The sequence below is a fragment of the Ixodes scapularis genome, unplaced genomic scaffold (genome assembly GCF_016920785.2).
Source record: "Ixodes scapularis isolate PalLabHiFi unplaced genomic scaffold, ASM1692078v2 PGA_scaffold1__304_contigs__length_218370807, whole genome shotgun sequence".
NCBI lineage: Eukaryota > Metazoa > Arthropoda > Arachnida > Ixodida > Ixodidae > Ixodes > Ixodes scapularis.
Window position 1 is genome coordinate 176058081 of NW_024609846.1, and position 26668 is coordinate 176084748.

At 45.2% G+C, this 26668-nt stretch overlaps 1 protein-coding gene across 1 annotated transcript in view; it reads right to left on the minus strand.

Moving 5' to 3' along the window:
* Positions 1-707: 707 nt before the first annotated feature.
* The window catches only part of LOC120844017 (putative nuclease HARBI1), a 30238-nt gene continuing 4277 nt past the window's right edge, over positions 708-26668 (minus strand). The window contains exons 2-4 of the mRNA XM_040502831.1: positions 9114-9255; positions 8155-8574; positions 708-954 (exon numbers count right to left, since the gene is read on the minus strand). Coding sequence (XP_040358765.1) covers positions 708-954; positions 8155-8574; positions 9114-9255 — 809 coding nt within the window. The remainder of the gene's footprint in view (positions 955-8154; positions 8575-9113; positions 9256-26668) is intronic.

Here is a 26668-nt window from a genome sequence, read left to right on the forward strand (position 1 = left end):
CGAGTTCTGTTGGTCCCTGTGTTGCGGCGTAGGTGGGTGAGGAAGTGCACCAGATGAAATCGTCCGACGGACTGGACCAAAACCACGAAAAAGGCATTCATGCCCCCTAGATCAGCGTCGACGGCAGATAAGACTCATTTTTACTTGTACTGCGCCCGTTCGCTTTGAGGCTGTGGCTATGTATTCAGCTACTGTTGGGTTTTCTGTTTGTCTGCTCACAACCGTGTGCTGCGCGTCGCCTAGTTTTTTTTGCGTGAGCTGTTTTTGTCATCTTGGTGAAGGCAGTAAATATCTTTTGATTTTCACCCTCTACCCTATCGTCGCTTTCCTGCTCACGTTTACACCATGAGTGGCCCGTTTTGTATGTCGACCAGTTGAATCATCTTTTTTTTTTCTTTTCTTCCTATGTGAGCTGTGGACTGTGTCTTTTTTACGTTATTTCTATTAATCAACAAAGGGGCCCACAGACATTGTGACAAGCTTGCACATGTATGGCAGTCCAGGTCTGTTAAAATGCTTCTGTTCTTTCCCGGTTCGAAATGGAGGTGTATTAGACCAATAATTTTGATTGCAAGTACATTAAATGTTGGATGCACAAATATATATATTTTTTAAATCCCATGTGGCCAATACCTTGAAAAGATATCTTGTAACAAAAAGCGCTGCTCTTACACGAGTTTATAAGGGATAAACTTGTGTTTGTAGGCTTAAATCTCACTACGAAAGTGTTGGTGCACAATTGCATGTCGGCGCGCCACCCCATCGTCTGCTTCGGGTGGCGATGGAGGCACGGGAACCTCTGGTGGAAGGTCACAGTCACCTTCCCTGCACGTGTAGTGCTGTGCAATGTTGTGCATCACACAGCACGCCACAGCGATGGTGCAGCAGCGCTCTGGCAGCATCCTCAGCTCGGCGTGCAGGCAGTGGAAGCGGCGCTTCAGCTGCCCGATCGTCCTGCGATTGAAAAACTTCATTAGGCCCTTGGCACATTTTATATAACCTAAGGCAGGCTTAACTGCCATCCTTCTCCTGTACCACACTGCAAGAAACAAAGTTAAGTGATGCCACTCGTTATCGCCAGGAAGGGGGAGGCACGGAGAGATTGTGTTCTGAACTAGCTTTGAAAGAGAACTGGTTCATTTCGACAGAGAGGGCACTCCATCCAAGAGGACTACAGTTAAATAGACAAAGAGGGAGGAGAGGCTCATGTTTGCGAATGGTGCGGTGATGCCGCGAAGGTGAACAGACCTCTCAAAAAACTCTTTATGCTGATTTAATGGAGAAGAAGTGGATAGATGGACCCCTTGATTCGGGCACCAGCTATCCGCATTTATAAAACTGCCAGGCACGCCGAACATAATCTGGACACTCCATCAAATCAAGGTGCATCACCTGAATGTGTTTGCTGCACCGTGTTTTCTACGCAGACAGTGGAAAGAGGGTGCCACATAAATAAAAAATCAAGTTAGGCTTGCAACATGTACAGCAACTCACATCTTCTAACAAGACGTGCATCCCTCGTGGCATCAAGCACGCATTATAGGCTGTGGGTAAAAAGAATGTTCTCCACAAACAAGCACTGGGGCTGAGCTGTCATCAGTGTTTGTATCAGGTACCACACTCATTTTGCATCTCTTTATTGACAAGACTTCCTATACTTAGGATAAACTTTCTGTGCAATGAAGAGAAACCTAAAGGGGCGGAGCTAACGGCTTTGTGTTATTACACCAAGCAGTTCTGTTAAGTTCTGGATTAACAGACATGCACTTCCCGCAGTTCACTCCTTCGTATGAGAATTGCGGTTGGAGGCACTGAACTGCAACAGCCGAGATATTTTCCTACATTTCACCCGTTTCTAAACACAAGCGAACGCCTTGACTGAAGCACCCGCACCGACTTGCAAGGTAAATTACACAGGTTTCAATCTCGTAGAATTATATGCGTCTTGCGACCGACATGAATATGGGGCATCAATTTAAGAAATGCCATGAAGTTCATCCGTGCTGCAGTTTTGAGGTTATCGATACGTTAACTCTTCTGGTGCTGAAAAATCATAGCGCTTACGCAATATACCGAAATAGGAACATTCCCAAGCAAAGGCGCAAAGTCAAATCCCATTCGGATCGCATTCAATTACTGCTGGCCCTAGGGGGATTCGGTGGTGCACCACAGCTCTGAAAATATATAGCGAAAGCGCATGCTGCAGAACCCAGAGATTCTGGGCTCAAAAGTCGTGGCTCAATCCCCACCCCTGCCCAATGCACGTGAGAAAGATGCCATGTTTGTTCTGCAGGGAACTAGAAAACCTGCGGCAAATTTAAAACAAGAAACCCCGAAAGGAGCTAAAAAGAAATGCTACAAGTCTGGCCCACCCTGACTAATATTATAGTAACATTGTGGAATGAAAGCTAAAAAGAACAATTTTAACTTGATGGTGAAAGTTGAGTGAAGCTATATGCACTCCGGAGTGCATTTCGGAAGAAATGGCTATACTCACTCCGCAGAGAGCTCATGCCGATCGGGCCACCCTTTTCTAACGGCGCGGTATCACTGGGGAGCGTGTTAAGCCAGCCCCCCGCCTGCATTCACGCCGCTTCGCGGCGACAGTGTGCGGTTGCTAATTACAAAACATAGCCAGTACATGCCACTTCGCGGCGTCCAGTCTGCAAACCAAGCCCCGCCGTGCCCGATCGCACCTCCGGAAAGGGAGTCCCATACCATTTAGTTCTGCGAAGTTTTGTCGACAACATTCGGTTTTCTTAGTGATCATCGCAAAAAAGAAATGTCGTAAAAATCGCCAAATGCCTCGACAAAACAAAATGTTCAAGAAAAAAAGAAAAACAAAAGTAGACCTACTCCGGATCGAACCCGCGTCCACTTGCATACAAAGCAGACACCTTAACCCCTATGCTATGCTATCTTTTTTTTTTTTTTTTTTTTTTTTTTTTTTATTGCCAGGTTACATATGATACACATATTGATAAAAATAACGTGCCCCGAAAACAGCAGAAATTGCTTAACATGGAGGGGTTAAAAGCCTATCAGCCAGGCTTGGCTGAAGGTCGTTGCGATGATTAATTTAAAAGGTTTTAAGCACGGCCAAATCGTCCAGAACTGGTAACCATTCCACATCAGTATTTATCTTTTTATAACATTCTCTTAACCATTTGATAGTTTCAATGAAGTACTCTCGGGGGTTGCGTGCGTCAACATCAGCATGCCGCACCGCCATTCTGCTCTTCCATATGCCGTGGAGCCCCTGGAGCATGATTATGTCGTAGGGCACAGGTTCACGTTCTATTGGTAGGAACCGGATTCCTTGAGGTGACAGGGGGAGCTCTTTCTTTATGGTGCGCTGAAGCACGTCCCAAAAAAGAAGAGCATCCCAGCAACCCAAAAAGACATGCTCGATGCTCTCCGGTTCTTTGCACAAAATACAATTTACCGACCAGTAGAGGTTCATGCCCTTAGCCTCCAAAAAAGTCTTTACTGGCAACGTTTCGCTGTGTAATTTAAAAAAGAAAGTTTTAACCGCCGCTGGTACCATGGCGTTCTTGACTCGCTGTAACACATCATCTCCTGGGGCTCCAGGGCCTATGGCCCTATACGTTGGCATGGGCAACAACGTAGCCACTAGGTCACGCGTCAAATGTTTGCGTGATACACTAGACAAATAGTTCATAGAAAAACGAACGAACAGAAAGCGGCAGGCAGATACAACTTCGCGCAAAAAACCCGACAGAGGTCCGCAACGTACCCGGCAGGACGAAACAACAAATCCCGGTAAAACGTCAAACAGTCTTGTCTGAATAACGGTTCGAAGAAAAGGATCACGCTGGTCACGGATAAACATAAAGCGTGAGACGAGTTGTCGGACAAATACGTGGCACAGTCCGACACCCCCCGCTTTGGGCTTAAAAAAAAGATTGGTACGGCGACTTCGCTCCCATTGGGATGCCCAAATAAACACTGCAAATACACGGTGAATCCGCTGAATGTTGATTCTCGAACACTGCAGCACTTGGAGGACATACCACAGTTTGGACAGAAGAAACACATTGCACACAGTCGCTCTCGCGAAAATGGATAAATCCCTCCGTACCCACCTCTCGGCAGTGGCCTTAAGTTTAGCTATTTCTTCTCGCCAGTAATCTGTGGGCTCACGGTAATGTTCTAGAGGAACACCTAGGTACTTTGATGGCGTCCGTGACCAGTGAACATTCCCAAAAACAACTGGAGCAGTCGTCCACTCACCATGCCATAATCCTACGCACTTTGACCAATTCACCGCGCAGGCAGTGACCTCACAAAACCTTTTGGTCAATTCAACAGCTTCTAACACACTTTGAGGGTCCGAACAAAAAATGGCAACATCGTCTGCGTATGCCAATATTTTAATGTCACATTCCTGTAGTGTAAAACCCCTAATGTCTTGAGATTGAATGACACAGCGGCAAAAGGGCTCTAGGTAGATTGCGAAAAGCAAGGGTGATAAGGGACATCCCTGCCGTACTGAAGAGCGGACGTTAATCCCCGCACTAACTGTTTTATTAATTACTAGTTTAGTTTTGCAGTTTACATATGCCATCCTTACCCCCTCCAGCAGCACAGATCCAACTCCCACATGTTGTAAAATGGTAAACAGAACATCATGGCACACCCGATCAAATGCTTTTTCAAGATCTATCTGAAGTATAGCTGCTTTCCGATATTCCGCGTCACAGACCTCTAGAACACTTCGAGTGATGTGTATGTTTGTGCCAATGCTACGACCCTTTATCCCACAGGTTTGGTGCGGCCCTACGATTTTCCATATAACATGCTGCAATCTACTGGCTAAAACCTTCATCAGCACTTTATAGTCAACGTTGGCCAGGGTAATTGGTCTGTAATTACTAGTACTACGGAGCTTATCGGCGTCATTACACTTAGGTATCAAGACCGTGTGCGTGCACAAGAAAGAAAGTGGTAATTCTTTTTTCTGATAGGACTGAGAAAAAACCCTATGTAGAACCGGTGCAATTCGCTCTTTAAACTTCTTATAGAAGGCCGTGCTCAAACCATCCGGTCCCGGTGACTTGCCTACGCTTAGGTCATCTATCGCTTTTTCGACCTCTGATAAACTAATCGGATCTTCTAAAAACGTCGTAGTATCGCTATCTAGCTTCGGCTGACTTGGCAAAAATTCCGTATCAAACCCCTTTTCTTTTGGTATTTTCTTTTCAAACAAATGTGTACAAAACTCCACAAAAGCATGCTGAATACTGTCCTGATCTCGAATTACTGCGCCTCTGTACTCTATTTCTTCAATCCGGTTCCCGCTAGCATACTTTTTTTCCAACGCAAGTGCCCTTTTTGTGGGCGTTTCCCCGACAATCAAGTTCATCGCACGGGCACGAACGATTGCCCCTTTATATCTGTCTTCATCTATTTTTTCAAGCTTAGCCTTGATAGTGCTTATGTCGTCTTTGAAGGCTCCTGGCGTTCTCTCTTCCTCTACATAAAGCCTTTGTAAATCCTGTCGAAGACCGTTTTCTACCCTTCGCTCTTCCCGCTTAATGTTAGTTGCTCGTTCAATCGCGTCAATCTTCACTTGCTGTTTAAATAGCTCCCATTCCTCACATATGCTATTTTCCGAAACGTCTTCTAGTCTGCCTAGCTTAGTTTCGATTTTCCCTATCAATTCTTGGTCCTCGAGGAGCTTTGCGTTTAACTTCCACAACTCCCACGAAAAGCTAGTTTGTTTTTTACGCTGACCCAAGGTAAAACTCACCAAACTGTGATCGCTAAACGAGACATGACTGACCGCGAAATCCTTACATTGGGGTACTAAATCCGCTGAAACATATACCCTGTCAAGCCTGGCATGACCTCTGCCTTGGTGGTGCGTGTAAAGGACCCGATGTCCCGGTGTTATGCAGGGTGCCAGGTCTTCGAGCCCCTTATCTTGAATCAACTGATTTAAAACTTCGCTAGACCTATCACTATTTCGTCTTTGATTTGTCCGGTCTTCTGGCATACAAACACAATTAAAGTCTCCCAGCAGTATCGTAAATCGGTCACTAATTACAAATCTGTCGATATATTCAAAAAAGGCGCGTCGCTCACTCTCCACGTTTGGCGCATAAATGCACATAACCCTCCACTTTTGATTTAGGAAAACAAAATCGCAGAAAACAAGCCTTCCCGATTCACACGATACAACGTTCTCTTCAATGAGCCCAGCAGCTCTCCTCAAGAACAGACAACATCCTCCAGATCTACCTACAGCATGGCTGACGCAGACATTATACCTCGACGTAAACGGTTTTACCAGGAACTCGGTCTGACTCTCACTTTCAACCTTCGTCTCCTGAACCGCCAAAACGTCTAGGTCCTTCTCTAAGAGAAGGCGACTCAGCTGGCACTGTCGGCGGCGTGCCGCAAGTCCCCTAACGTTAAGGGTCCCTATGCGCAGACCAGACGCTAGTTGTGCCGTTTTTTATAGTGTCAGACCCAGCTTCCGGCGGTTACCCTTTGCGTCATATTATACCAGGGTGACTACTCACTGCGACAGACCCCCGTCGCGGGTCAGCGACGAGGACCGCAGTTTGCTGACGTAGCGACCTTTTTTACCTATCAGCTGAAACTCCCCCTCAGACCACTGCTGTACCGGTGCGCCGTTTTTCGGAGACTCGTCGGCCAGTCGCCTTTTCACCTTTGAGGGATCCAGTTCCATGGCTGGCTCACACTCGATGGCTGCCGACTCGGTGCCGGTGCTCCCCATCGCCGTCACCGCCAGTTCATCCGGTGAAGGTTTTCCAGGCGTTGTCGCCTGCCCCTCGTTTTCGTTGGCTTCAGGAGCCGTCACCGTGCGCTTTTCGTCTCGGACTGTCGCCTCCGCTCTCTTGTTGTCTTGACCTTCGACTGTCGCCTTGTCTTGCTGTGCCCTTTCAAATGGCGTCGACGATGTTGCGGCCTCCTCTGCTTCCGCTTCATCCATGATGAGGTCGCATCCCTCGTCGCTCGCTCGGCTGACTACAGCACTCGCGTACGTGCGTGCACAGTCTTGGGCCACATGTCCGAAGCAACGGCAATGCCCGCACCGAGGTACACGGCAATCGCGTTGTATATGTCCTTGCCTTCGGCACCGCAGGCATAACGGCGCCCGCCCGGGTACGACAACGAGGATCGTGCCCCCCTGAAGCCTTAGCTGATGAGGTAGGTTCTCCGGCGTCTTGCCTTCCTTGAGTGTCAGTTTAGCGATCCTGGTGGTCGACTCGATGTCTTCAAAGCCTTCCACTCGCCACTTCTCTTTGGTCACCTCGTGAACTGTGCCGTACTCTTCCAGTGCCTTCCGGAGAGTGTCGTTGGATACGTCGAACGGGACCCAATGTAACTTGGCCCGAACTTCCTGCCGGTTGGGGTCTACGGGGATGCACAGCTTTCCCTTCACCGTGAGCCGGCCAAGCTGTAGCAGTCGTTCTTTCGCTGCCGCACTTTTTAGGCTACAGAGCCACACGTGTCCCATTTGGCACACACCTAGCCCTGCTACATCCTTTCGAAGGTCGGCTTTTTCCAAGGGCTCCTTGAAGTCGACGATCCTTATAGGCCTGGCGTTCACATCGCAGTGAAGGTAGACTTGATTTTTTCCTTTGTCTCCAACCGGCAACGTCGGCAGCACGATCCGGTAGTCGGCAGGGATGCAAAAATGCCTGTCACCGCGGCCGGCGTCGGCCGTTATCACCTCGCTATCAGAGCGAGCCATCGCGCGTCCGCACTCTTCGACTGCCGGGCGCTGAATGACCCTATGCTATGCTATCGCTAAGAAAACTCGTTGTGACCATTCGTTTTATACGAGTTTAGCGGAGTGCGTATAGCCATTTCCGTCTGAAGTGCACTCCGGAGTGTGTATAGCTTTACTCGTGAAAGTATACCCAGCAAAGTATTTTAGGTGAACTATATTTAGCTGTGCAGTGAAACGGCGTGCTTGGGCTCTGTAGCCCCTATCTGCAATGCCACGATGGTCACTTTGAAAATCTCGTTGTGACAGTTGTGTTTTTATACGAGAACCAAACCGTTTTACGTCGTGCGTTTACCATTCTCTGGTCGAGGTGCACGACGTCGTGCGTATAGCCTTAGTCTTCTCTGAGAGCAGCTAGCTCTGAAGCCTACCTTTCGACCACGGACCGAGTCGTTGCGTGCGTCTGGTTGTACGCACACTCGGCCGGCGTGGTCGGCGATCGAAAAGGCGCCATCAACCAAGGCCTGCACGGGTAGCCGCTGTCGCCGATGAGGAGGCCGCCGTACGCGCCGGTTGCGAAGTTCTCCCCGACACTGCTCTGCGACAGCACGTACGAGTCGTGGACGCTTCCGGGCCACTTGGCAACCACGTTGAGAATCCTTGAGCGCGCGTCGACCACCAGCTGCACGTTGATGGAATGGTAGAAGTGTCGGTTCACGAACACTTCCTCGTGCAGCGGTGGCCCTTGGATCCGAACGTGGGTGCCGTCGATGGCTCCTACGACGCCCGGAAAGCCGTCCACGGCGTAGAACTGCCGCTGCAGTTCGGGGACTTCCGCTGCTGTTGGCCACCTGAAGTAGAAAATGTGATTTACACTGTCAATTGAAACCTAAATTATAACGTTGGTTGAATCTAGCACATGTTCGATTATGACGTAGTCAGACCGTTCGCATAAAGCTTGTCACGATCGAGTGTGTATCAGTACGTATTATTCGCTACTGTTTTGAAACGCACCCTCCTTTCCGAAACGTTCTTCAGTATCCACCAGCTACTCCCGCTAACATGTTGTGAAACACGTTGTTTTTTCGTAATGAGAAACACGCCACAATACAAAGATAGTGCCGAGGGTGCCGAGGACCACACCCACCATTACGGACCGTAGTAATAACCAGACATCGCTTTGAGCACGCATATCGAGGGCTAAATAATGGCGCTGCATGTTAGTGAAAAAAAAAAAAGGTTTTCTTTAACGAAAACAAGTTGAAGAACTCTTTCCTCTCACGAAACAAGTTGAATAAGTCTCTGTTCCCCGAAATCCAAAATTACGTTGCAGCTGACTGGCCCACCGGCAAAAAGAAACGCTAGTGTTAGGACTTCTTTTTTTTCTCACCGTATGAAGTGCGGCGCTTGCTTTGCCAGAGCCAGGGCCACTCTTCGCACGCACCGTGACGCTGTAGATTCATGCAGATGCAGAAAGTCCCCCGCCGTGATCAAGAAGGTGCCGGTAGCGAAGAATTTCAGCGCTAGGAGCGCTTGAATCAGGACGGGGGTTGCATGGTTGCGTCTCGTTGGTCGTATGAGGTCGCTGGCCAAGACGTCGGCGATGTACAGGATGCCATCGCGGCCAAACTGAAAACGACGCTGGAGGCCCTCTTCGTCGAAAACGTCGAAGGGGTGAAAGCGGTCGCGGAATACGCGGTCCCGCGACAGCATCCACGCGGCAAAGATGGCTTGGACCCGACTTGTCGTAGCCACGTCCGACATTTTGTTCACTCTGAGACCGCCAGTGAGCCTTCTCCGTGGCTGTCTCACGATCTGAGACTAGAGTTGAGTCAGAGACTCGGTTTTGGTCTCAAGTCCAGACTAAGTTTCGTTTCGAGCAAGTGGCTAACCTCTGAGACTGTCTCAGTTTGGGTCTCCGTTTGGGTCTCAGTTTGGGTTTTAAATCGGCCGCCAGCTAATTTGCTACGGGGCTGTCTCCCGGCTTGAGACACAACTTGAGTCAGAGACTCGGTTTCAGTCTCAAGTCCAGACTAAGTTTCGTTTCGAGCAAGTGGCTCACGTTCGGTCTCGGCTGAGACTGTCTCAAGTTGTGTCTCAACTCTTTCGAGCAAGCGGCCCCTGGTTAGCTACCCTTGAAGTGACCCTTTTAAAAAGTGTGCACCATCTATACTCTGTTCACCCTTAAGCTGAGACTACAGTGCCTGCCGGACCAATCAGCCGCCTCCCTTTTATCACCCAGTGATGTGATTGCTGTGTCATTTGCGCCGAATATAACAGCTGCACGCCTCGCTACTGGACCAGATTGTTAGAGTAGGCTAGTGCGGGTTTTCAGGACTTTCGAAAATCGCCTCAAATAACGTACTATTAGATTTGATTTCGCACCAATCACTGACAGTACTCGGAAGTGTTTCAATAAATCTCGTCGTCTTTTCTGGCGGGTTAGTTAGCTTTGCCGAGTGCGCTTGTCACCGCTTACTAGTGTACTACAGTGAAGCGCCAATTGTGAACTATAGTCGGTTACAAGTCAAGAAGGTAGGAGAAGCTCCTCCCATAAGCGTGATGCGCCCGTTTCATATCCATCCGGAGTCGAAAGAATAGTTCCCTGGAAACGCCCCTTGTTCCGCTTCAATGAATAAATAATGGCTACAGAGTGATGCCCAACTTGTCTCCGACACCCACTTTTTAAGAAAGCGACCTTTGTACTCATCGGAGAGGGGACCGAGCCCCTGAAAGGGGGGTTTGTATCCCATCGGAGGGGGAACCTAACATCCCAAAGTCGTATATGTTCCCATCAGAGAGGAAAAATTCTAATTTCCCTCTCGTGGCTTTCACAACGCTCACTGAAATTCGAAAAATAAAGCAAATATCCACAAAAAGGCAAAACCCACTCCAGCGTTGGCCACGACGTCACGGAAACGATGGGGCGCTATAGACCATTCCATTTAGCGCTCTCTGGGCGGCACCATTTTGTTCGACCGCAGCGCCCTCTCCACACATCCGGGAAGTTCAGCGAGTTTGGCGGGGTAAAACGAGAGAGAGGCCACGCGCCCGACTCCGCTAGTAGACGACAAACCGGGATGTTGCCGTTCTCCATCTTTGGGCTGTATCGGTGGGCTCTACCGAACATCGGACTCTCGCTTGTGGCTGCTGTTGTGAAGTGGTTCGCGTTCTTAGAATAGTTGTGGCTACTCCAAAATCAGCCTATAGCTCTCTGTTGTTCTATTTTGCTAAATGATCAACTAGCATATCTTCTTTCCGTGACTTAAATAGCAGTTGAGTCAGTCGGCAGTACTACCTTCAACTATTGCTTGTATTGCGGCAGGAGAGCACGTTTTATTTATTATTTCAGACTTCCACTCATGGTCGCTAAAGGCCTACACCAGTACGAACTTTTGTACAGTAAAAAAAGGTACAGCAACCAAATTTACTTTTTGCCAAAGAGACCGGCCAATCTGACACAGTTTTCCCTATTTTTTTTTTATTTATTTGCACGCAGGTAACAGCGCAATTGGACCCTGTGAGTCTTTTTATCTTGCATAATATTACACGACAACTGGCATACCAAAATCTGCGCTTGAAAGCTCCAAAATGACGCGATTTTAAACAGAGTTTGCACGCCAGCCGGACGCTAGCTACAGCCCACTCGGCAAACCGGACGACATGCGGGATGAGAGGGGGAGTGCATTTTTTTCTCTTTTACCCTCTCTGCTATGACCCTAATGGAACGGTCTATAATGCGGAGGTGGCGGAGAGATATATGAATCCCTTTGAGGGGCATTTGCTGCTACCTTATTCACCTGTAACTTACTATAGGCGTCGCGATGTTTCGTGTCTTGCTTCGCTGCAGCACACCCGCGTGCTAAGGGGAAAGGTAATCCTCCAGAGCGAGACGTGGTGCAAAAACGTATATAGTGAAACCCGTTTAGAACGAACCCACGTACAGCGAATTATTGCCCACATTAAACTCACGAAAAATTTAAATAGAAATGCATGTAAAAAGTACTTTTTATAACGGACAATATATAGGCCACATCAAACTTTTTTCCCCGGGAAGGGTTCCGAAAACGTGCAAACAGTCTTCTTCTAGCCTGTCCCTTCCCCCCCAAAAAAATCGAGGAAAGAAAGAAAGTTCTAAAAGCTCAAGCCGCGAACAAAACTGACAAAGAGAAGCGATTTAGAAGGGGAGAGAGCTAAAAAAAAAAACTGCACGCATGCAAAAAAAAAAAAAAAAAATTGAGCGTTTTGTTACAAAATGGAAGCGAAGAGATGAGAGAGAAAGAGAAGCTCTCGCCTTACAACGAACGCATCGTGGAAGTTCCTTGTAAATGGTTTTTGCTATATCAAACTAGTTGCTATATCGAACTGATCGTATCGTTTCCTGCTGTTCGTTGTAAACGGGTTTGATTGTATATTGTGGGAACCATGGGGTTCCCTCTATCCCTATCCAGGCCTAGCTTCGAGCAGGCCGTGGGAGCCGTCGTCACCAATGGCGTCGGCCTCCCGGATACAAGGCACCACGAGGCCGAATTTCCCGAAGGGGCCGGCTCTCCCTTGCCCATTTTGGGTGAACGCGCCTTCGGCACACCCTTGAGAGTTACAATGGACGCGACTGCTAGTGGCCTCCCCGGGCGCGTCCATTCTCCGAAGCTACATAAGCTGGCCCCGAAGGTGGGCCAGGGGCTCTCGTCGGCGGAGGCCCTGGCTCTACGGAGCTCGGTTTTTCTGTGTGGGCCTCCGACTTCCCGTGAATCTGTCTAATGCGGCAGCGCGGGAAACCGACCGGGTGATACTGGCAATTGAGCCAGCGCCCAGACTTTTCATTGTCTAAGAGCGAAGCGTGCTGGCATTGCAGTCAATAAACACGTCTTTATCCGGATACAAGGAACCTCCTTTGTGTTGCTAAGTGGTACTCCTCACCAAAAGGGCGAATCCCACAATATATAAACACTTTTGTAGGTTTATTTCTTAACTTTGTTTTTGTCTGATTTAGGAATTGCAGTTTGGTGACACTCCACCCCCCCCCCCCCCCCCCCTTAGAACTTGAAGGACAGGTAAATCTAGGTACTCAAAGTGATTGTATTTTAACATTTGTTCAGTGAAATTTCGTACCTAAAATAATCACTCACGGCAGTTTGCGCTGTCCTTCATCAACCGTCTTGTTACCGTGTCTGGTACTTCCAGATGCAACTAAACAGCTAGCGTTTGTTCTCCTCCTAATATTCGCCGTATCTCCTCCTCACATTTGCAGTGATATAAATGAAAATGAAGTGTGCGTTTATGCTTCAAAAGCTCTTTTTGCTTCTACAAAATGAACTTTTGGCTGCTGCAATAGCTGCTCCAAAATGACTACGACCAATCACATCACTGCTCTTATCACCTGACCCCGCTCTTTGCGCGTGGGTATGGGCATGGGTCGGAGCTTGGTGACGTGGCGAAATAGAGACGTATAACTGTTTTAACGAGGACGTAGCTTTCATCACAGTCTCAGCTTAGAGGTGAACGGAGTATGGTAGCTGCAGCACCAAATATCGAAGTCCGCCATTGTTTGGGCAGACACTTTGGCCGATGTTGCTTGATGTTACAAAGAAAATTGCCTCATCTCAATAAATCTGATGCGAAATTGATCGTTAGTCGGACAAAACTGAGAGCGTCGGTATTTTAAAGTTAGCAAGCGTTTTCGCTACTGAATCAGGGTGAAGGCATTTGAAACAACCATACGGGCATTATGCGATGGCGCGGCAGATGCCTTTTTCGCCTTTCGACCATGGAACGTGGACGAACAATTTAAACAACTTACTGCAACTGCCTGACGAAACTTTCAGAGGCCTATGCACACGCTGGCGACAACCCGTAGTGTGTAAGCTTCCACAGTGAAGGCGTAGGACTTGCTGCACTGCTTCGACGAGGTTGTTGCCAGCGTGCAGAGGCTTCCTAGAGTTTCATCAGAGAGTTGCGGTAGGTTGTTTAAACTGTTCGTCCATATTTCATGGTCAGAAGGCGGAAAACGCAGCTGCTGCGCTATCGCACACTGCCCGTACGGCTCTCTCCGATGCCTTCACCGTGCTCTGGTACCGACGACGCTTGCCAACATTGAAATGGCGACGCTCGCAGTGTTGTCAGATCACCAAGCAATTTCGCATAAGGTCTATTGAGCCTATTTGACTGGTTGCCATCATTCGTTTTTAATATGGCATATGTATATCGAAAGCTTTTGGCACAGTTAGTGAATCATACCAGGGTGGATGCAAAAATAACCGGAATTAATTTCTGAAAGGCGGGCCGTTTGTAGTACCAGCTTCCTGACCTAGCAGCGCTTAGCAGCACTCCTTCCGAGTGAGATTGCCGACTGGCATTGTCTGCTATAAATTTTTTTCCCAAGCGCTTCAAAATCGTTTTTTTTTGTGCAATATCTGATATCAAGGAACGACATGCGGCCGTGAAATTTTGGATTCATGGTTTTGCGCAAAAAAGACGGACACAAGAGTCTTTTTTGCGCAAAACCATGAATCCAAACGTTCACCAACGCCCAACAACAAACTATTTTACAGTGAAATTTTGTTTCAGGAAAAACTGCCGGAAATTCTTGTAATGTTTCAGAGAGCTTACAAAGAAGATGCTAATAAGAAATCTCAAATCTATGAGTGCTTTTTCGCTTTAAGGCCACTGAATTAGCGTATTTACTGGAGTAATAGCCGCACTGTGTATGAAAAAAACCTGAGGGTGTGCTTTTCCGCGGAGCACGCAGACTGCCAATCGCCGCGATCGGCAGCATGATTTCAGCAGTTTACAGGACGGAGATAACGTCTTCGTTCGAAGGTACCATCTGTAAAGATTGCATTCGTATGAAGAATCGTGTTCTCAGTGTGGTTATTCGCTAGGTTATTTATGCGCAATGCAATGATTGGCTGTAAATTTGTTCTGTGTGAAAGTGTACGCAAGGGCCTTGTTCATAAGTGAGGCTATTACTCGCGTAAATACGGTATTAATGGACGACCAATCTTGTTCAGGGCGACCCTCAACCTCCTCAACTGATGAAAACATAAAAATATTGGGCATTGTTCACTCCGAGTTTGTTCCTGTTGGTGAATCTGTTAATCAGCTGTTTTACCTGGGAATTTTGCGACACTTGCGAAACTCAGGAAGGCATAAATACTCCGATGTGAGCGAAAGGGCGAAGGAGCAGGATCTTGGTAACGTTTTTTTATTATTTATGTTTAGGTTTCTTTTATGAGGTCCTCGCTTCGTAACAGTCGGGAGCAGGAGAGCTAGGGGACATTTATTCTTTTTTCAGTACCCGAGCCTGCGGTTCAAAAAGCAGAAAGTTTAATCGAAGGAAAAGCCACAAAAGTAGGGACGTCTCAAGCTCAGCTAGTTTTTTTGCTTCCACGAATTCTCATACATCCAGAAATCTAAGGCCGACTTCAGCCATAACTGAACTTCCACAAAAAAAAGAGGAAAAAATTGCAGTTACAACAAAAGAACAGGTTATCAGACATCGAATGCACCCTTATATCCGAAACATTGGTCACTTAAAAAAATACGCAAGAAATAACCTTTATTCCCTCTCCCGTTCTCCTCCACCTTCAAACTAAACAACGAATCCGACCTCCACGAAGGAATGGTCGTGTTTGAAAACTGCTCTTCCAAAAGCCCTACCCTTTTCTCCACTTGCTCGTTTTGCGGACAGGAACATTGAGAAGCAACTGTTGTGAAGTTCGAACAAAAGGCTTCGTTAGATTGAAACTTGTGAGGTTGTTGTGAAACGCTCGTGCAACTTGGGGTAACAGTATATTTGGCTCGTCTGAATCGCCCACCACAAACATGAATATGATTAAATGTTGAGATTTTTAAAGGTGAATACATCAAGAAATGAAAGCCTTGCTTCTGCTTGTTTCCTTCTGGTGTTCTTCCAACACGGCAAAAAATTCGTATGTTGCCATTTGATAAATATATAACTAAACAAATTCGTTTGATCTAACTAAATATAGTAATTAGCACAATACAAAAAGTAACGTATACGTAACGAAACGTTCCATTTTTCTGTTTTAACTGTAACGGGAACGAGTTTCTTTTTCACAGATAGAACTTGTAACGGAAAAAAAAAAAACGTTCCAAAAATCAGAAGGAACGAGGAACGAGCTTTCGTTGCTATTTTTGACGAACGTGTACACCTCTGGTTCTAGTTTGTGTAAAAAGTTTTTTTAGTCAATAGTCCAAAGTAAAGTGACATATTCGAGTTTTGTGTATATTATGAAGTCTTGTATTGGAGTATTTTTATAGATGGTTCCTTTTGCGACGTTGCGTTCCCGTAAAAATGTAGTGAGTTCCCGTTGCAGTTCTACCGATTCCAAAGGGAACGGCAGTGTTCCTTCGTTTCTCCTAAAAGGAACCCGTTTCAGGGACGCTGTTCCATGCAATACTGACTAGAACCGGTTAAAACAATGTAGCCTCGTCCTACCAATATGAACATCTCGGCGTAAGCCCGCTCGTGCATTTCACAAGTTATCTCATTTTATTTACCGGCAAGATAAACATATTATATTCCCGCAATGTGTTTTTGTTTTCGGCAGTGGCTTTAAGTTTGGCTAGATCATATTCATGAAGCCGGAATTCTATCGTACTCTTGTCGGCCGTTTTGCCACGAACAGAGAAATCGGTTTCTCACAGCATGAACGAAGCTCACAAACATTTCACGAAAGCCTTAGCGAATGTTGTATAACTACAGTCGATTTAACCGTACTGATAATAACTTCACCCTATTCTTCATCACTCTAGGTTGTAACCCCTTCCCTTTCCAATGACTAATATCTTGAGCTATAAAAATAAGTATATAAATAAACATTCTATCTTCCAGTTTTTTTTTTTCAAGACTTACTAAGTAAAAAGTCAATGGGAAAAGTGTCGTTCACTTGTGCTAAAGGCTATGTTCAACACCCTTTTAAATGCCAGTTTAAGATCTGTTAGACTTCGGTTGATAAACGTGAGCATTGGCGCACATCTTTTCATGTTTACGCTGCCTGTTGTAATCCGAAAACAATTGCTATTCTGAACTTCGCTCTGCGTATATTTACATTTGGGAAGATCTTGCAACCGTCTTTTCACTTAGATCCTAGACTCGCTCAAAATGAGTTTTCGGAATTCTGAGCTTCCGACGGGAAGCAATTTTCTCCTAAAACAACAAGAACATTTTTTTTATATATATCTGAAATAAGCCTCTTGCATTTAATTAAAATTTGCAATCGAGATACAGCGTGTTCCACCAAGAACTATTTAGAGTAATTTTCTTTTTTTTTTACCATAAAAATAAACGTTTGATGGCCGAACGCTCAAATCTCGTCCAAATGATGCCAAATGCCAAAGTTTGAGAACTAACCGATATGTTATCAAAGCGTTATAAGTGATTTTCAAAAGCTTTCAATGTGAAAGTGGAGCAACTGGCATCATTCAGGTCCATGTATTCGAGGGCTTCGTCAACCGCCTTTTTTCCATAGAAAATTTGAGAAAATCAGAACTTTTGAACAAGATAACGGTTAATCCTGAAACTTTGACATCTGGTTTGAACCGCTAGCGCTACAACTGCACGGAGAATGAGCGTTCGGCAAATCGAAGTATATTTCTTTGCGGCGACAAAAACTTTGCACATTGTTTTAGATACACCTTGCATTTGGCTTACAAGTGTGACCCTGCAGAGTGGCGTATGAAACAGTGTGTGCGATCTGCTCATAATTGTCTGACTTAAAAAGAAACTGCGCATTACTCTCGCGCAATTCCCAGGTTAATACTGTGGAAAAAATCAGGCTGGGATAAACACTCTCCTTCGCACCGCGGTCCTTCGGTAAAGCCTTACGCGAAACCTCTCTTACTAACGGCAGGGGTTGAAAAACGAACTTTTGACTTAGGTTCACGAAACGTAATAGACCACTTCACTATTTACAAGAGGTAGCAATCCAGGTAGAAATACATACAGTCCAGCGATGCGAAATTGTTTCTTTTGCAATTTCGAGAAGCGCGTTCCAAACGCACCAACATTCACAGTGGTAGCTTCCAGAATCTATTCGTGTATCTACAAGCCTTTTCATATCAGTCGTTGACTGACCGGCGGATAGAGGGCACTCGCGCACTCGCCCCACATTAGGTTGCTTCAACCTTGTTGGTTTCGGTCTCAACGTGCACGCGGTTGTGTTGTTGTTTTATGTCGATTTCGTTTAATTTTATGATACAAATGTGTCTCTTACAGCCCACAAGCAATAAAAACAGTCCTGCTTAACAACTCTAAGAATTACGAAGTGAGTTCAAACCTCAATGGAGGGTATCTTTAGGAACACTGCATCTGGTGATGTTTATTCTTAATTGCGGTGACGAAACGACTGAACTGACCATTACGAAAATGGCATATCTGGACTTATATAAGAAAACAAAAACAAATATGGTTATATAAAATTTGGGCATATCTGTCCATATCAAGCACATCAGTTTATATAAGGCTTATCTAGCCAGATCTGCCCAATTTTTTATATATTCATATCTGGGTCTGCCGAAAAGGGGTATATCTGCCTCCCATATCAGGCCAGATATGTCCCAATCAAATAAGGTAACCTTTACATACAGGGTGTTTTTTTCTTTATTCTTGCAGACTTGTTTTTTTTTAAAAAAAGCCATGAAAGCTACACTTATGCAGTTTGTGCGAGTGAGTTATACGCCCAGGCAGACATTATGTGGGTGGCTAATCTTTGCGATAAGTCGGCTAATTTATTTAAATTCACTATTTAATTTTTAATTAGTGAAAATAGACATATGGTTCCGATTAGAAGCTTGCTGAGCGTCGTCCAAAACCCCTAAATCAGTCATTTTCATTAAGACTTTCAGCGAGTGAGAAGCGTAGTAGTGCACTAAAGTTACGAATTGTGGAGCAGCTAGACGGCTAGCGGTTTCGGTAAGGCGCCCGCGCAATTTTTCCGTCTCTTATTTAACTCTAGCCTTGTACCTGCTTCACGAGTGGTAACGTCAGCGCACTACTGCGCTTCACACGCGCTCAAACTCTTTCTACACATTTCTGATTTAAAGGTTTTGGACGTCGCTTAGCAAATTTTTAATTGAAACCATATGTCTATTTTCACTAATTAAAAGTTAATTTTAATTAATTAGCCGACTTATGGCAAAGATTAGCCACCCACATAATGTCCCCCTGGGCGTATAACTCACTCGCACAAACAGCATAACTATAGCTTTCACTGCTTTTTTTTAAACAAATCTGCAAGAATAAAAAAAAACACCCGGTATATTATTGTTTTCTACAAATAACTACAAAAACTGACTTCTCATCTGTATAACATAAATACCAATTCGATAAATTCAAAAATACCAACATTCATTAATTTTTACATGAGCAGTGCCTTACGCCACTCCTGATTTCGCTCGACTTAATTCACAGGAAAAGCAGGATTATTGACATACGCTCAACGAATGTCTTTGAAACGTTAATGTCGACGAAACATCTGTCCATGAAACGTGTATCCACGAGAAGGTGACCGTTGGACGTTTTATCACGAAACGCAGGGAGAATAAAAAAATTCGGTTTTCTACCTGCAGTTGTGACATGATTTTAGAATTTCGGAGATATTCTCTCGGCTGCCAGGAGATAGACACGGTCCAATTCTGGAGGTATTTTGAAAGAGTACCTTTAGGAAAGCAGGACCAGTACTCAAACACAAAACCGAGAAGGAAAGTGTCCGTGAAGATTCAACACGATGTAGTGCAAGCTGTCATTTGTAGAACCGAACACTAAACGCATCACAAAAAATTATTGGCTTCTTTGAAGAAATCGCTTGCAGAAGCAGAAATCCCCAGCAGCCACGCAGGGCGCAATACATTCCAAACTAGGTCCGGCTGAACGCATTCCGAGATATAATGCGCCATCCGTCAAACCACGTGACCACGCACCTTCTACCACGCTTTCAGCTTGGGGAGAGAGAGAAAAGGAGAAAAAAGGGCCAAAACGGGAGTGAACACACACAAAAGGCTTAACTTATGGGGCATCAACGTCCACAACAAGCGGATTTGTCACTTGTACCCAAGGTTGATAGTGCAGTGAATGCTATGTTTGGCCTTGGGCTCCAGGCAGGTGAAGTGTTCTGCTTCATCACCAGTTTCCAAACTGTAGTCAAGCCACCCTAACCGAAGACACGATTGGCTTAAAACATGCATGGCGTCTACCCTGCTGTCAATACCGAGTGTACTACAGCTCTATGAGGTTCAGCTTCTGAACTTCCAAAGAAGCTGTCCAGCTGGAAAGTGAGCCAAAACGATGCGAGTTTGAAGATGCTATGTTTTACGCCGTATAAAGCAACATCATAATTTTGAATGAAAAAAATAAGCGCGACAACTTTTTTGCGCACGATGTCCACAAATAAATATGTATATCTTTTTTTTTTACAAATAAATTTAAAATTATGTGTACACAGTTAGGTCGCGTTTTTTAATTTTAAATTTTTTTACGAAAGAGTTACACATAAAAGACACCATGGACAGCACATCTCACGATTTTCAACACACGATGAATCACAGACGCTCGCAAACTGAAGGTTGCGATGCAGCGCTAACGGTTTTTGAAAGATGCTGCATAGGGTACTCCGTGCGCAACGGTTTCGCAGCTGTTCGAGGGGAAAAGGAATCGGGACGACGAAGTAGCGTCTCGCATCTTCAGTAAGCTAAGGGTTCGTGTTTCCCCGCTCAATTTAGTGGGGAAACATGAACAAAATTAGTTTCACTGCTAGATTTAGCGGGAAAATTGACGTCACGTGACATAAGTACCAATTAAATTTCTCGCTAAATTTAGCAGGGCGGTCCCACCGATGGCGACGCCGACACCACTTAACTCGGAAATGGGCGCCTAAGAGCTGCGATCTAAAATCCATTATTTGATTAACTTGCTTTCCGATCTTGTGCACTTCGTCATATTGTCACGCTTCAAACATACAACCAAATTTCATTTGCCTTTCAAACTTCAAAATACGCATTTGATTAGTTGGTCCAAATACCTAGAATAACTCCACTTTAAGGATGTTAACAATAGTTAACCAATTATATGAGACTCATGCAATGTAGATCAATCAACTAGTGTCTTTGCGAGTACATATGACTTATTTCTTGCACGACCGAAACGAGCCCATATATCATTATCAGGGGCTATATTTGCACGCGTATATGCCGACATATAGCCGTATTTACGCACTTATACGGCCACATCTGCAGTATTTGCCCATATCTGGCCGTATTTGTTCCCATATATAGCAGTATATTGCCATATTTGACTCCTAGTAATATCATATATGGCCGTATATAAAATATCATAGAGTTATTATAATGTACGCTAGAGGTTCAACTGGCGCTAGTGTCTATGCGACTTCCGTGACGCTAATTGAAGCAGACAGCAAGCAGTCTACTTTTCCAGTCTTCCTGTGTATTCCTAAGGGAAAGCGCGCGTGCATTTTGTCTCTTCGCCGGAAAATAACACGGAACACTTTGGTTATTTGGGTCGTACCGAATAGTATGTACCTTAATTAAGACTGTAAAAGTGTAATTGCTTTAGTTAGCGCATTTTTCTTCATCAGTGACCGATGTTTAACTTCGCTACATTTCAGTCCCAAACGTGTGTTCCCCAGCAGGTGTGTAGAAATTCAAGCGACGATTCGAAGCAAAATTACAATCGAAAGGAATGTAGAGTGTGTTCAAGGCTCGCCAGCAATCCGGTGACGCTTATATATTGATAATATGCCAGTCTTGTCACTATATCAAAATGACCCCGTCGTGCATGAGCCGATAAAAAACATTCAAAACGTAGAGAATAAAGTCCGTGGGCTATAAAAGTTGTCTGTTCATATTGTTTTCTCTGCCAGGCAGCTTTTATCGGGCACTTGTTCTCAAAGATTTCGAGCGTGCGAGTGATATTTTGAACGTAGAACAAGCAGCTTCGCACAGAGCAGAAAGAATAAAACGGTACTTACTTATTTAAAATAGGAATACATTACGCGGCCTTCAATTAATTTTGATCGTATATGCACCTGTAGTTACTGATCCGGTGTTACTACGTAGTTCTTGCCGTCTTTCTTAATTTCCAGATGTTCTTCTTTCGTTTGGCACGTATATCCCCCACGCTGAAAAGCGCCGAAGTCGTGTTCGCGCTAACAGTGTCCGACAGTGCACATAAATACACGTACGAAGCTGTTTTAGCACCGTTTTTAATGCGATGAATTTGAAAGAAAAACACCGTAACTGACCGATTATTTCGTCGGCCTGACTGAAAAATGCTCTAAGCTACCTAGTACGTACGAATTATTTGCGATATTTGCTCTTATGATTGAGCGCAGTGAGAAAATGCACTCGCATTTTCCCATAGGAATGCATTACCGGAAGTCAATTTTGGACTGGTTGCTGTCTGCTTCAATTTCCGTCAGCACACTAGCGCCACTTGAACCTCTAGCGTACATTATAATAACTCTATGTAAAATATATCAGGGCCATATCTGACATTTTCGTACGGGGAGGCACAGGCAGAATTGGCGTTGTTTACGACCGCACCCGATGACACTAGCTGGCAGAAAAAAATAAACCTATAAAGAGACTAGTGCCTGAATGCATAGTAAAGAAGCATGCCCACAACTTGATTAACACTGATGAATCGCGAGCAACAGATGACCTCGCAAGTTTGCTGCTCACTGTTTGGTTCTCGTAAATATTACTTGTGGTGAACGTCGAAAACTTGAAACTGTCATATAATGACGAGAAAAAACCACTATAAAAATAAGCAATATTGTTTTAACCTGTGTTTTAAAAAAATAAGTACTCGAGAAATATTTCCATAGTGGGACGCAGACCGCGTAGGACACTTATTTCATAATCTACTCTGCTAGGATGCTTATTAACTGAATTTTAGAATATTGACGTAATGAAATAAACTATTGATTATGTGGCCCTCTGCTTAAGGCGTACTTATGATGACATAACTGACAGGCCCGTCAAATTAAGCCTGATATTTGGCTTTTGTCGCAATAGCCAAGTAAAATTAAGGAACGAAGAGACCCTAGAAAGTGTGGCTAAAGTCAAACGCCAAGTGCCACTTCATGGACCTGTGTAAGAAGTCCTTTATTTCTTTCTACAGATGCGCTTTTTAGATTTCGGCGTCGCCAGCCACTGAAAGTCAATCTCTATTCGCCATTGATATGTTGAATCGAGATTGGCCCAACGAACCAATCTATGAAACTATAGACGTCTCATTTTATAAGAATTCAAACTTCTGAATAGATAGATGCCTGAATCCATCGGCCCAACGAACAAAGCAAGCGCGCCGCGCGCCGGCGGTCAAGGCGCCAGCAGGTCTGGGCATGTGAGATTGCGTGTCTAAAGTTTCGGAGTCAGTAACACTAAAAAGGTGAACGAACTCACTCTCTCTCTTCTAAGGCCTTTGCTCTTGGAGTTATATTTTCGTTTTGTCTCTCTCACTCTCCACCCTCCTCGGCGAAGGCTGGTTTCTTTTTCTAACCACCGGGTAAAGGTTGCGACTCGCTCCTATGGGTTACATATTAGAGGTTACAATGTTCAAGCCGCAAGGTAACCACTTAAGCGCGAACAACAAGATTGACTCGTTTAGCCTTGGATCAAGGTTGCCATGAGGGAACCTTTCAAAATGAAGCTCGTCACCGCTAAATTAGGGAACACATCCACTTATAGGTAGCTAGAGAAGCTACACCGTTAAGAGTGTATAGACGTCTGTATATATTGACGTCTGCATGGCGGCACGCAAAGCTGCTCTGGGCGCTGCCTGCTGCTGCTGGCGTGCGCAGATGCTCGCATTGTCAAGCCTAGTTACGGCGTACCCACAGTTGCCAGACTGGCTCCAAAACAAGGCATTTTTCATCCACGGTGGCCAGACTAGCTTTTGACGCTTGGGTGCTCGTAATCGTCTATATGCCCTTCCGGTATACACCGAGAACAGCAATAGGTAATCCTCTTTTATTCAGCTTAGTAATTTCAGGCCTCAATAGTCTAACAATTTCAGTAGTAAAAAGCGGCGGAAGCCATTTTGCCGCTGAGACAGCATGACCAATGAGACGCGAAACAGCTCACCCTTCTTACTAGCTAAGCCGATTATAGCCAGGACAATGATTGGTGTTCCGAGTGCATTGCGGTCAGTATCGACGAGGAAATCGAGCTCTGGAAAGCGCTTTGTCCAGCTGTTCCTTTTTTTTTTTTTCACCGAGCGCGGTGTTTTTGTGACACAGGGCTCGGAGACAGGATTCTTTGCTTACTTCGATTGAGAATGGGACGCAGATTGGGTATTAGTGCTGTGTCGGCGTCTGGCAGGTATACAGTCACCTAATTTTTTTGATAATATCACGCGAGCGTCGACCGCCGGGACGGGCAGTGCCGTGCCGCGGAGAAATGCAGCGTCATGGGAGAGATTAAGCGCGTGCGCAGAAAGCCTTTTCCGGGGGGCGTCGTCTGCTAGGCTATTCCGCTGATCGCACACAGCCCCTGCTCCGCAGCAAAGGAGCGCGTTGCGCCGATTTACCGCAGCTGACGCTACGAGCCATCTTGGCCAGTCCATCGCTAAGAGTCTGTCACGTGGCCTTCCTGTTCACTCTAAAAAAAAAGGGAGTAGTACTTCCTCCCTTAAAGGAGGAACTCGCGTGTCCCTTATATTGCTCCATAAAGGGAGGAAATTTCCTCCTACAAAACGGGGAGGAATTCGCTCCCCTAAGAAGGGAGGAAAATCGCCACCTTTTTTTTTCTCAATGGAAGAAACTTCCTCCCCTCGTGTAACTGATATAGCTTCCAACAGATGGCGCTCAAAACGGCAAAAAAAAATCGGAAAGGCGTTGTTTTTTTTTTCTTTGGGTTCTGCCGACTTTTGAACGCTACATGGTAGAGATGCACATACATCACTGAACACACAGTATACACGGAACACAAGCAGATCAACCCTACGTAACCAACAGCAACAACGCAGCGAACACCGGGTCCCCTCGCCTCTCTACGTGCGCTAAGTTCGCACTAGCTCTACATATGGCAGTCTTATTTTTGAATCCGACTTTTTCGGTGACTGCCATCATTTGGCGCAAAAACACGGAGATGCGGAGTAAATATTACTCTTACTTAATACATTATTTGAATTGTCTTGTGGAATAGCCCCCATCTCTTAATTCAACACCCTGAGCAAAGCAAATGTAGATCATTAAGCTAATTAACTAAAATATAATAATTATCTTCTGAATAAGTTCGATTAATCATCTTGACAATGCAGTGCTGAAATGCAGTACACTGTGCTAAACATTGCAATCAAGCTATTTCTTGATTGCAGTGTTCAGTGCCAGTGTAATTATTTTCAGTTTTGGTGGGGTAAGTAATCATTTAATTGTTTCGCAAGTTCAACGGATTTCCAAACAAACAATATCACTGATTTTAAAAAGACTCGTTGCAACAACAGAGAAGATGTCTAGGGTCATGCTTCGTCACCGGTGTTACAGAAATTTAGAATTGCTTTAATTTACTACTCTGGAGCGTTTTTCTTATGAAAAGAAAGTGCCGGGAGTGATAAAGACCCACGAATGGTTCTTTGGTATCCTCAGCAGACAACGAAACCAAGCCTTTCTTTGGGGATATAATGTAACCGCTTGAAAACATCACATTGCCCGAGTCAGAAAGTTAAAAAGCCCGTGTTGAGAGTTTTAATAGATCGTTTAGTCACTCCCACAACTCCATACGCAATCCGTTATGGCTTCCGCTATATATACAGTAGCGGAGCCGCGTTTTCATGTTCTAGTAGAACGTTTGCAGCCCGGTGCAGAATATAGAGTTGCGAGAGCTAACGCGACGGAACTCTTTCGGACACTAAAGCTAAAATAGAGGTTCGTAAAGCAATTGTTAGTAATCTTCTATTCATGTCTCTATCTAAATAGTATTTTATTTGATTATGGAGTGCTTATGCTCATGTTTGCTCCTTTTGTAAGTACTTCCAGTAGGTTTGCGACGAGTTTGAGATCCAGGTTGTTGACGCAAAGTTGGCTTTTTTTTTTTTTTTTTTTTGAGTGCGAGTTTTGACATGTAGCAGGAGATGCGGCGCAGCGCAAACTGAAAAGAAGCAGCGGTGAACCGTCGGCTGCTGGGAATCATTCGTTCCTTCAAGCCTGCGGATCTGCCCTCCTACACACTAAACATTGTAACACCCATAATCATGTAAAAAGGGTGTAAGACGGGTGTACGTTAGGAAAAACACCCTTTTTACACGCTTTTTACACGATTTCTGAATACCATTGGGTGTAAAAAGGGTGTGTTGACGTTTTACACCCTTTACGCCCCACTTGCAACGATGGTGGCTGAAATCGTGTAAAAAGGGTGTATGGGCGGGTTTTACGCCCTTCATCCACACGGTGTGAAAGAGGCGTAATGGTGATGCTGTCAAATATACCCATGATTTCATAGCCGCTCATATTGAATTGAATTGAATTGGTTTTTATTTAGACACAAGGTCAAGGGTAACAGGACAAAAGGCAGATCATCTCTGCCTGACGTGGTCCTATCACCCGTTTACAATGCAAGCAATATTTATTGCTTTATTAAAATACAAAGCAATATTGATTGCTTTGGTGAAACTGTTGTTGATGTACGGCGGTACAAACATCAAGTATAATTAATCGCCACACGGAGTCGCGTATGATTAGGAAGTGCTAGAGAATAGTTTTTGCAACTCCTATTGAACTCTTCGTTCGACACGAGCCTAAAATTACGTTTCGCGCGTGCATCAGTTTTATCGGTTCAACCTAAAAAAAATCATCTCCGTCGCAAAAAAAAAAAAAAATGAATGAAGACGTGTAAATATACAACCTAGGCAGCACACACTATTGCGCTGTTACGGAGTTAAATCGGAAAGATTGTGTCGATATTATT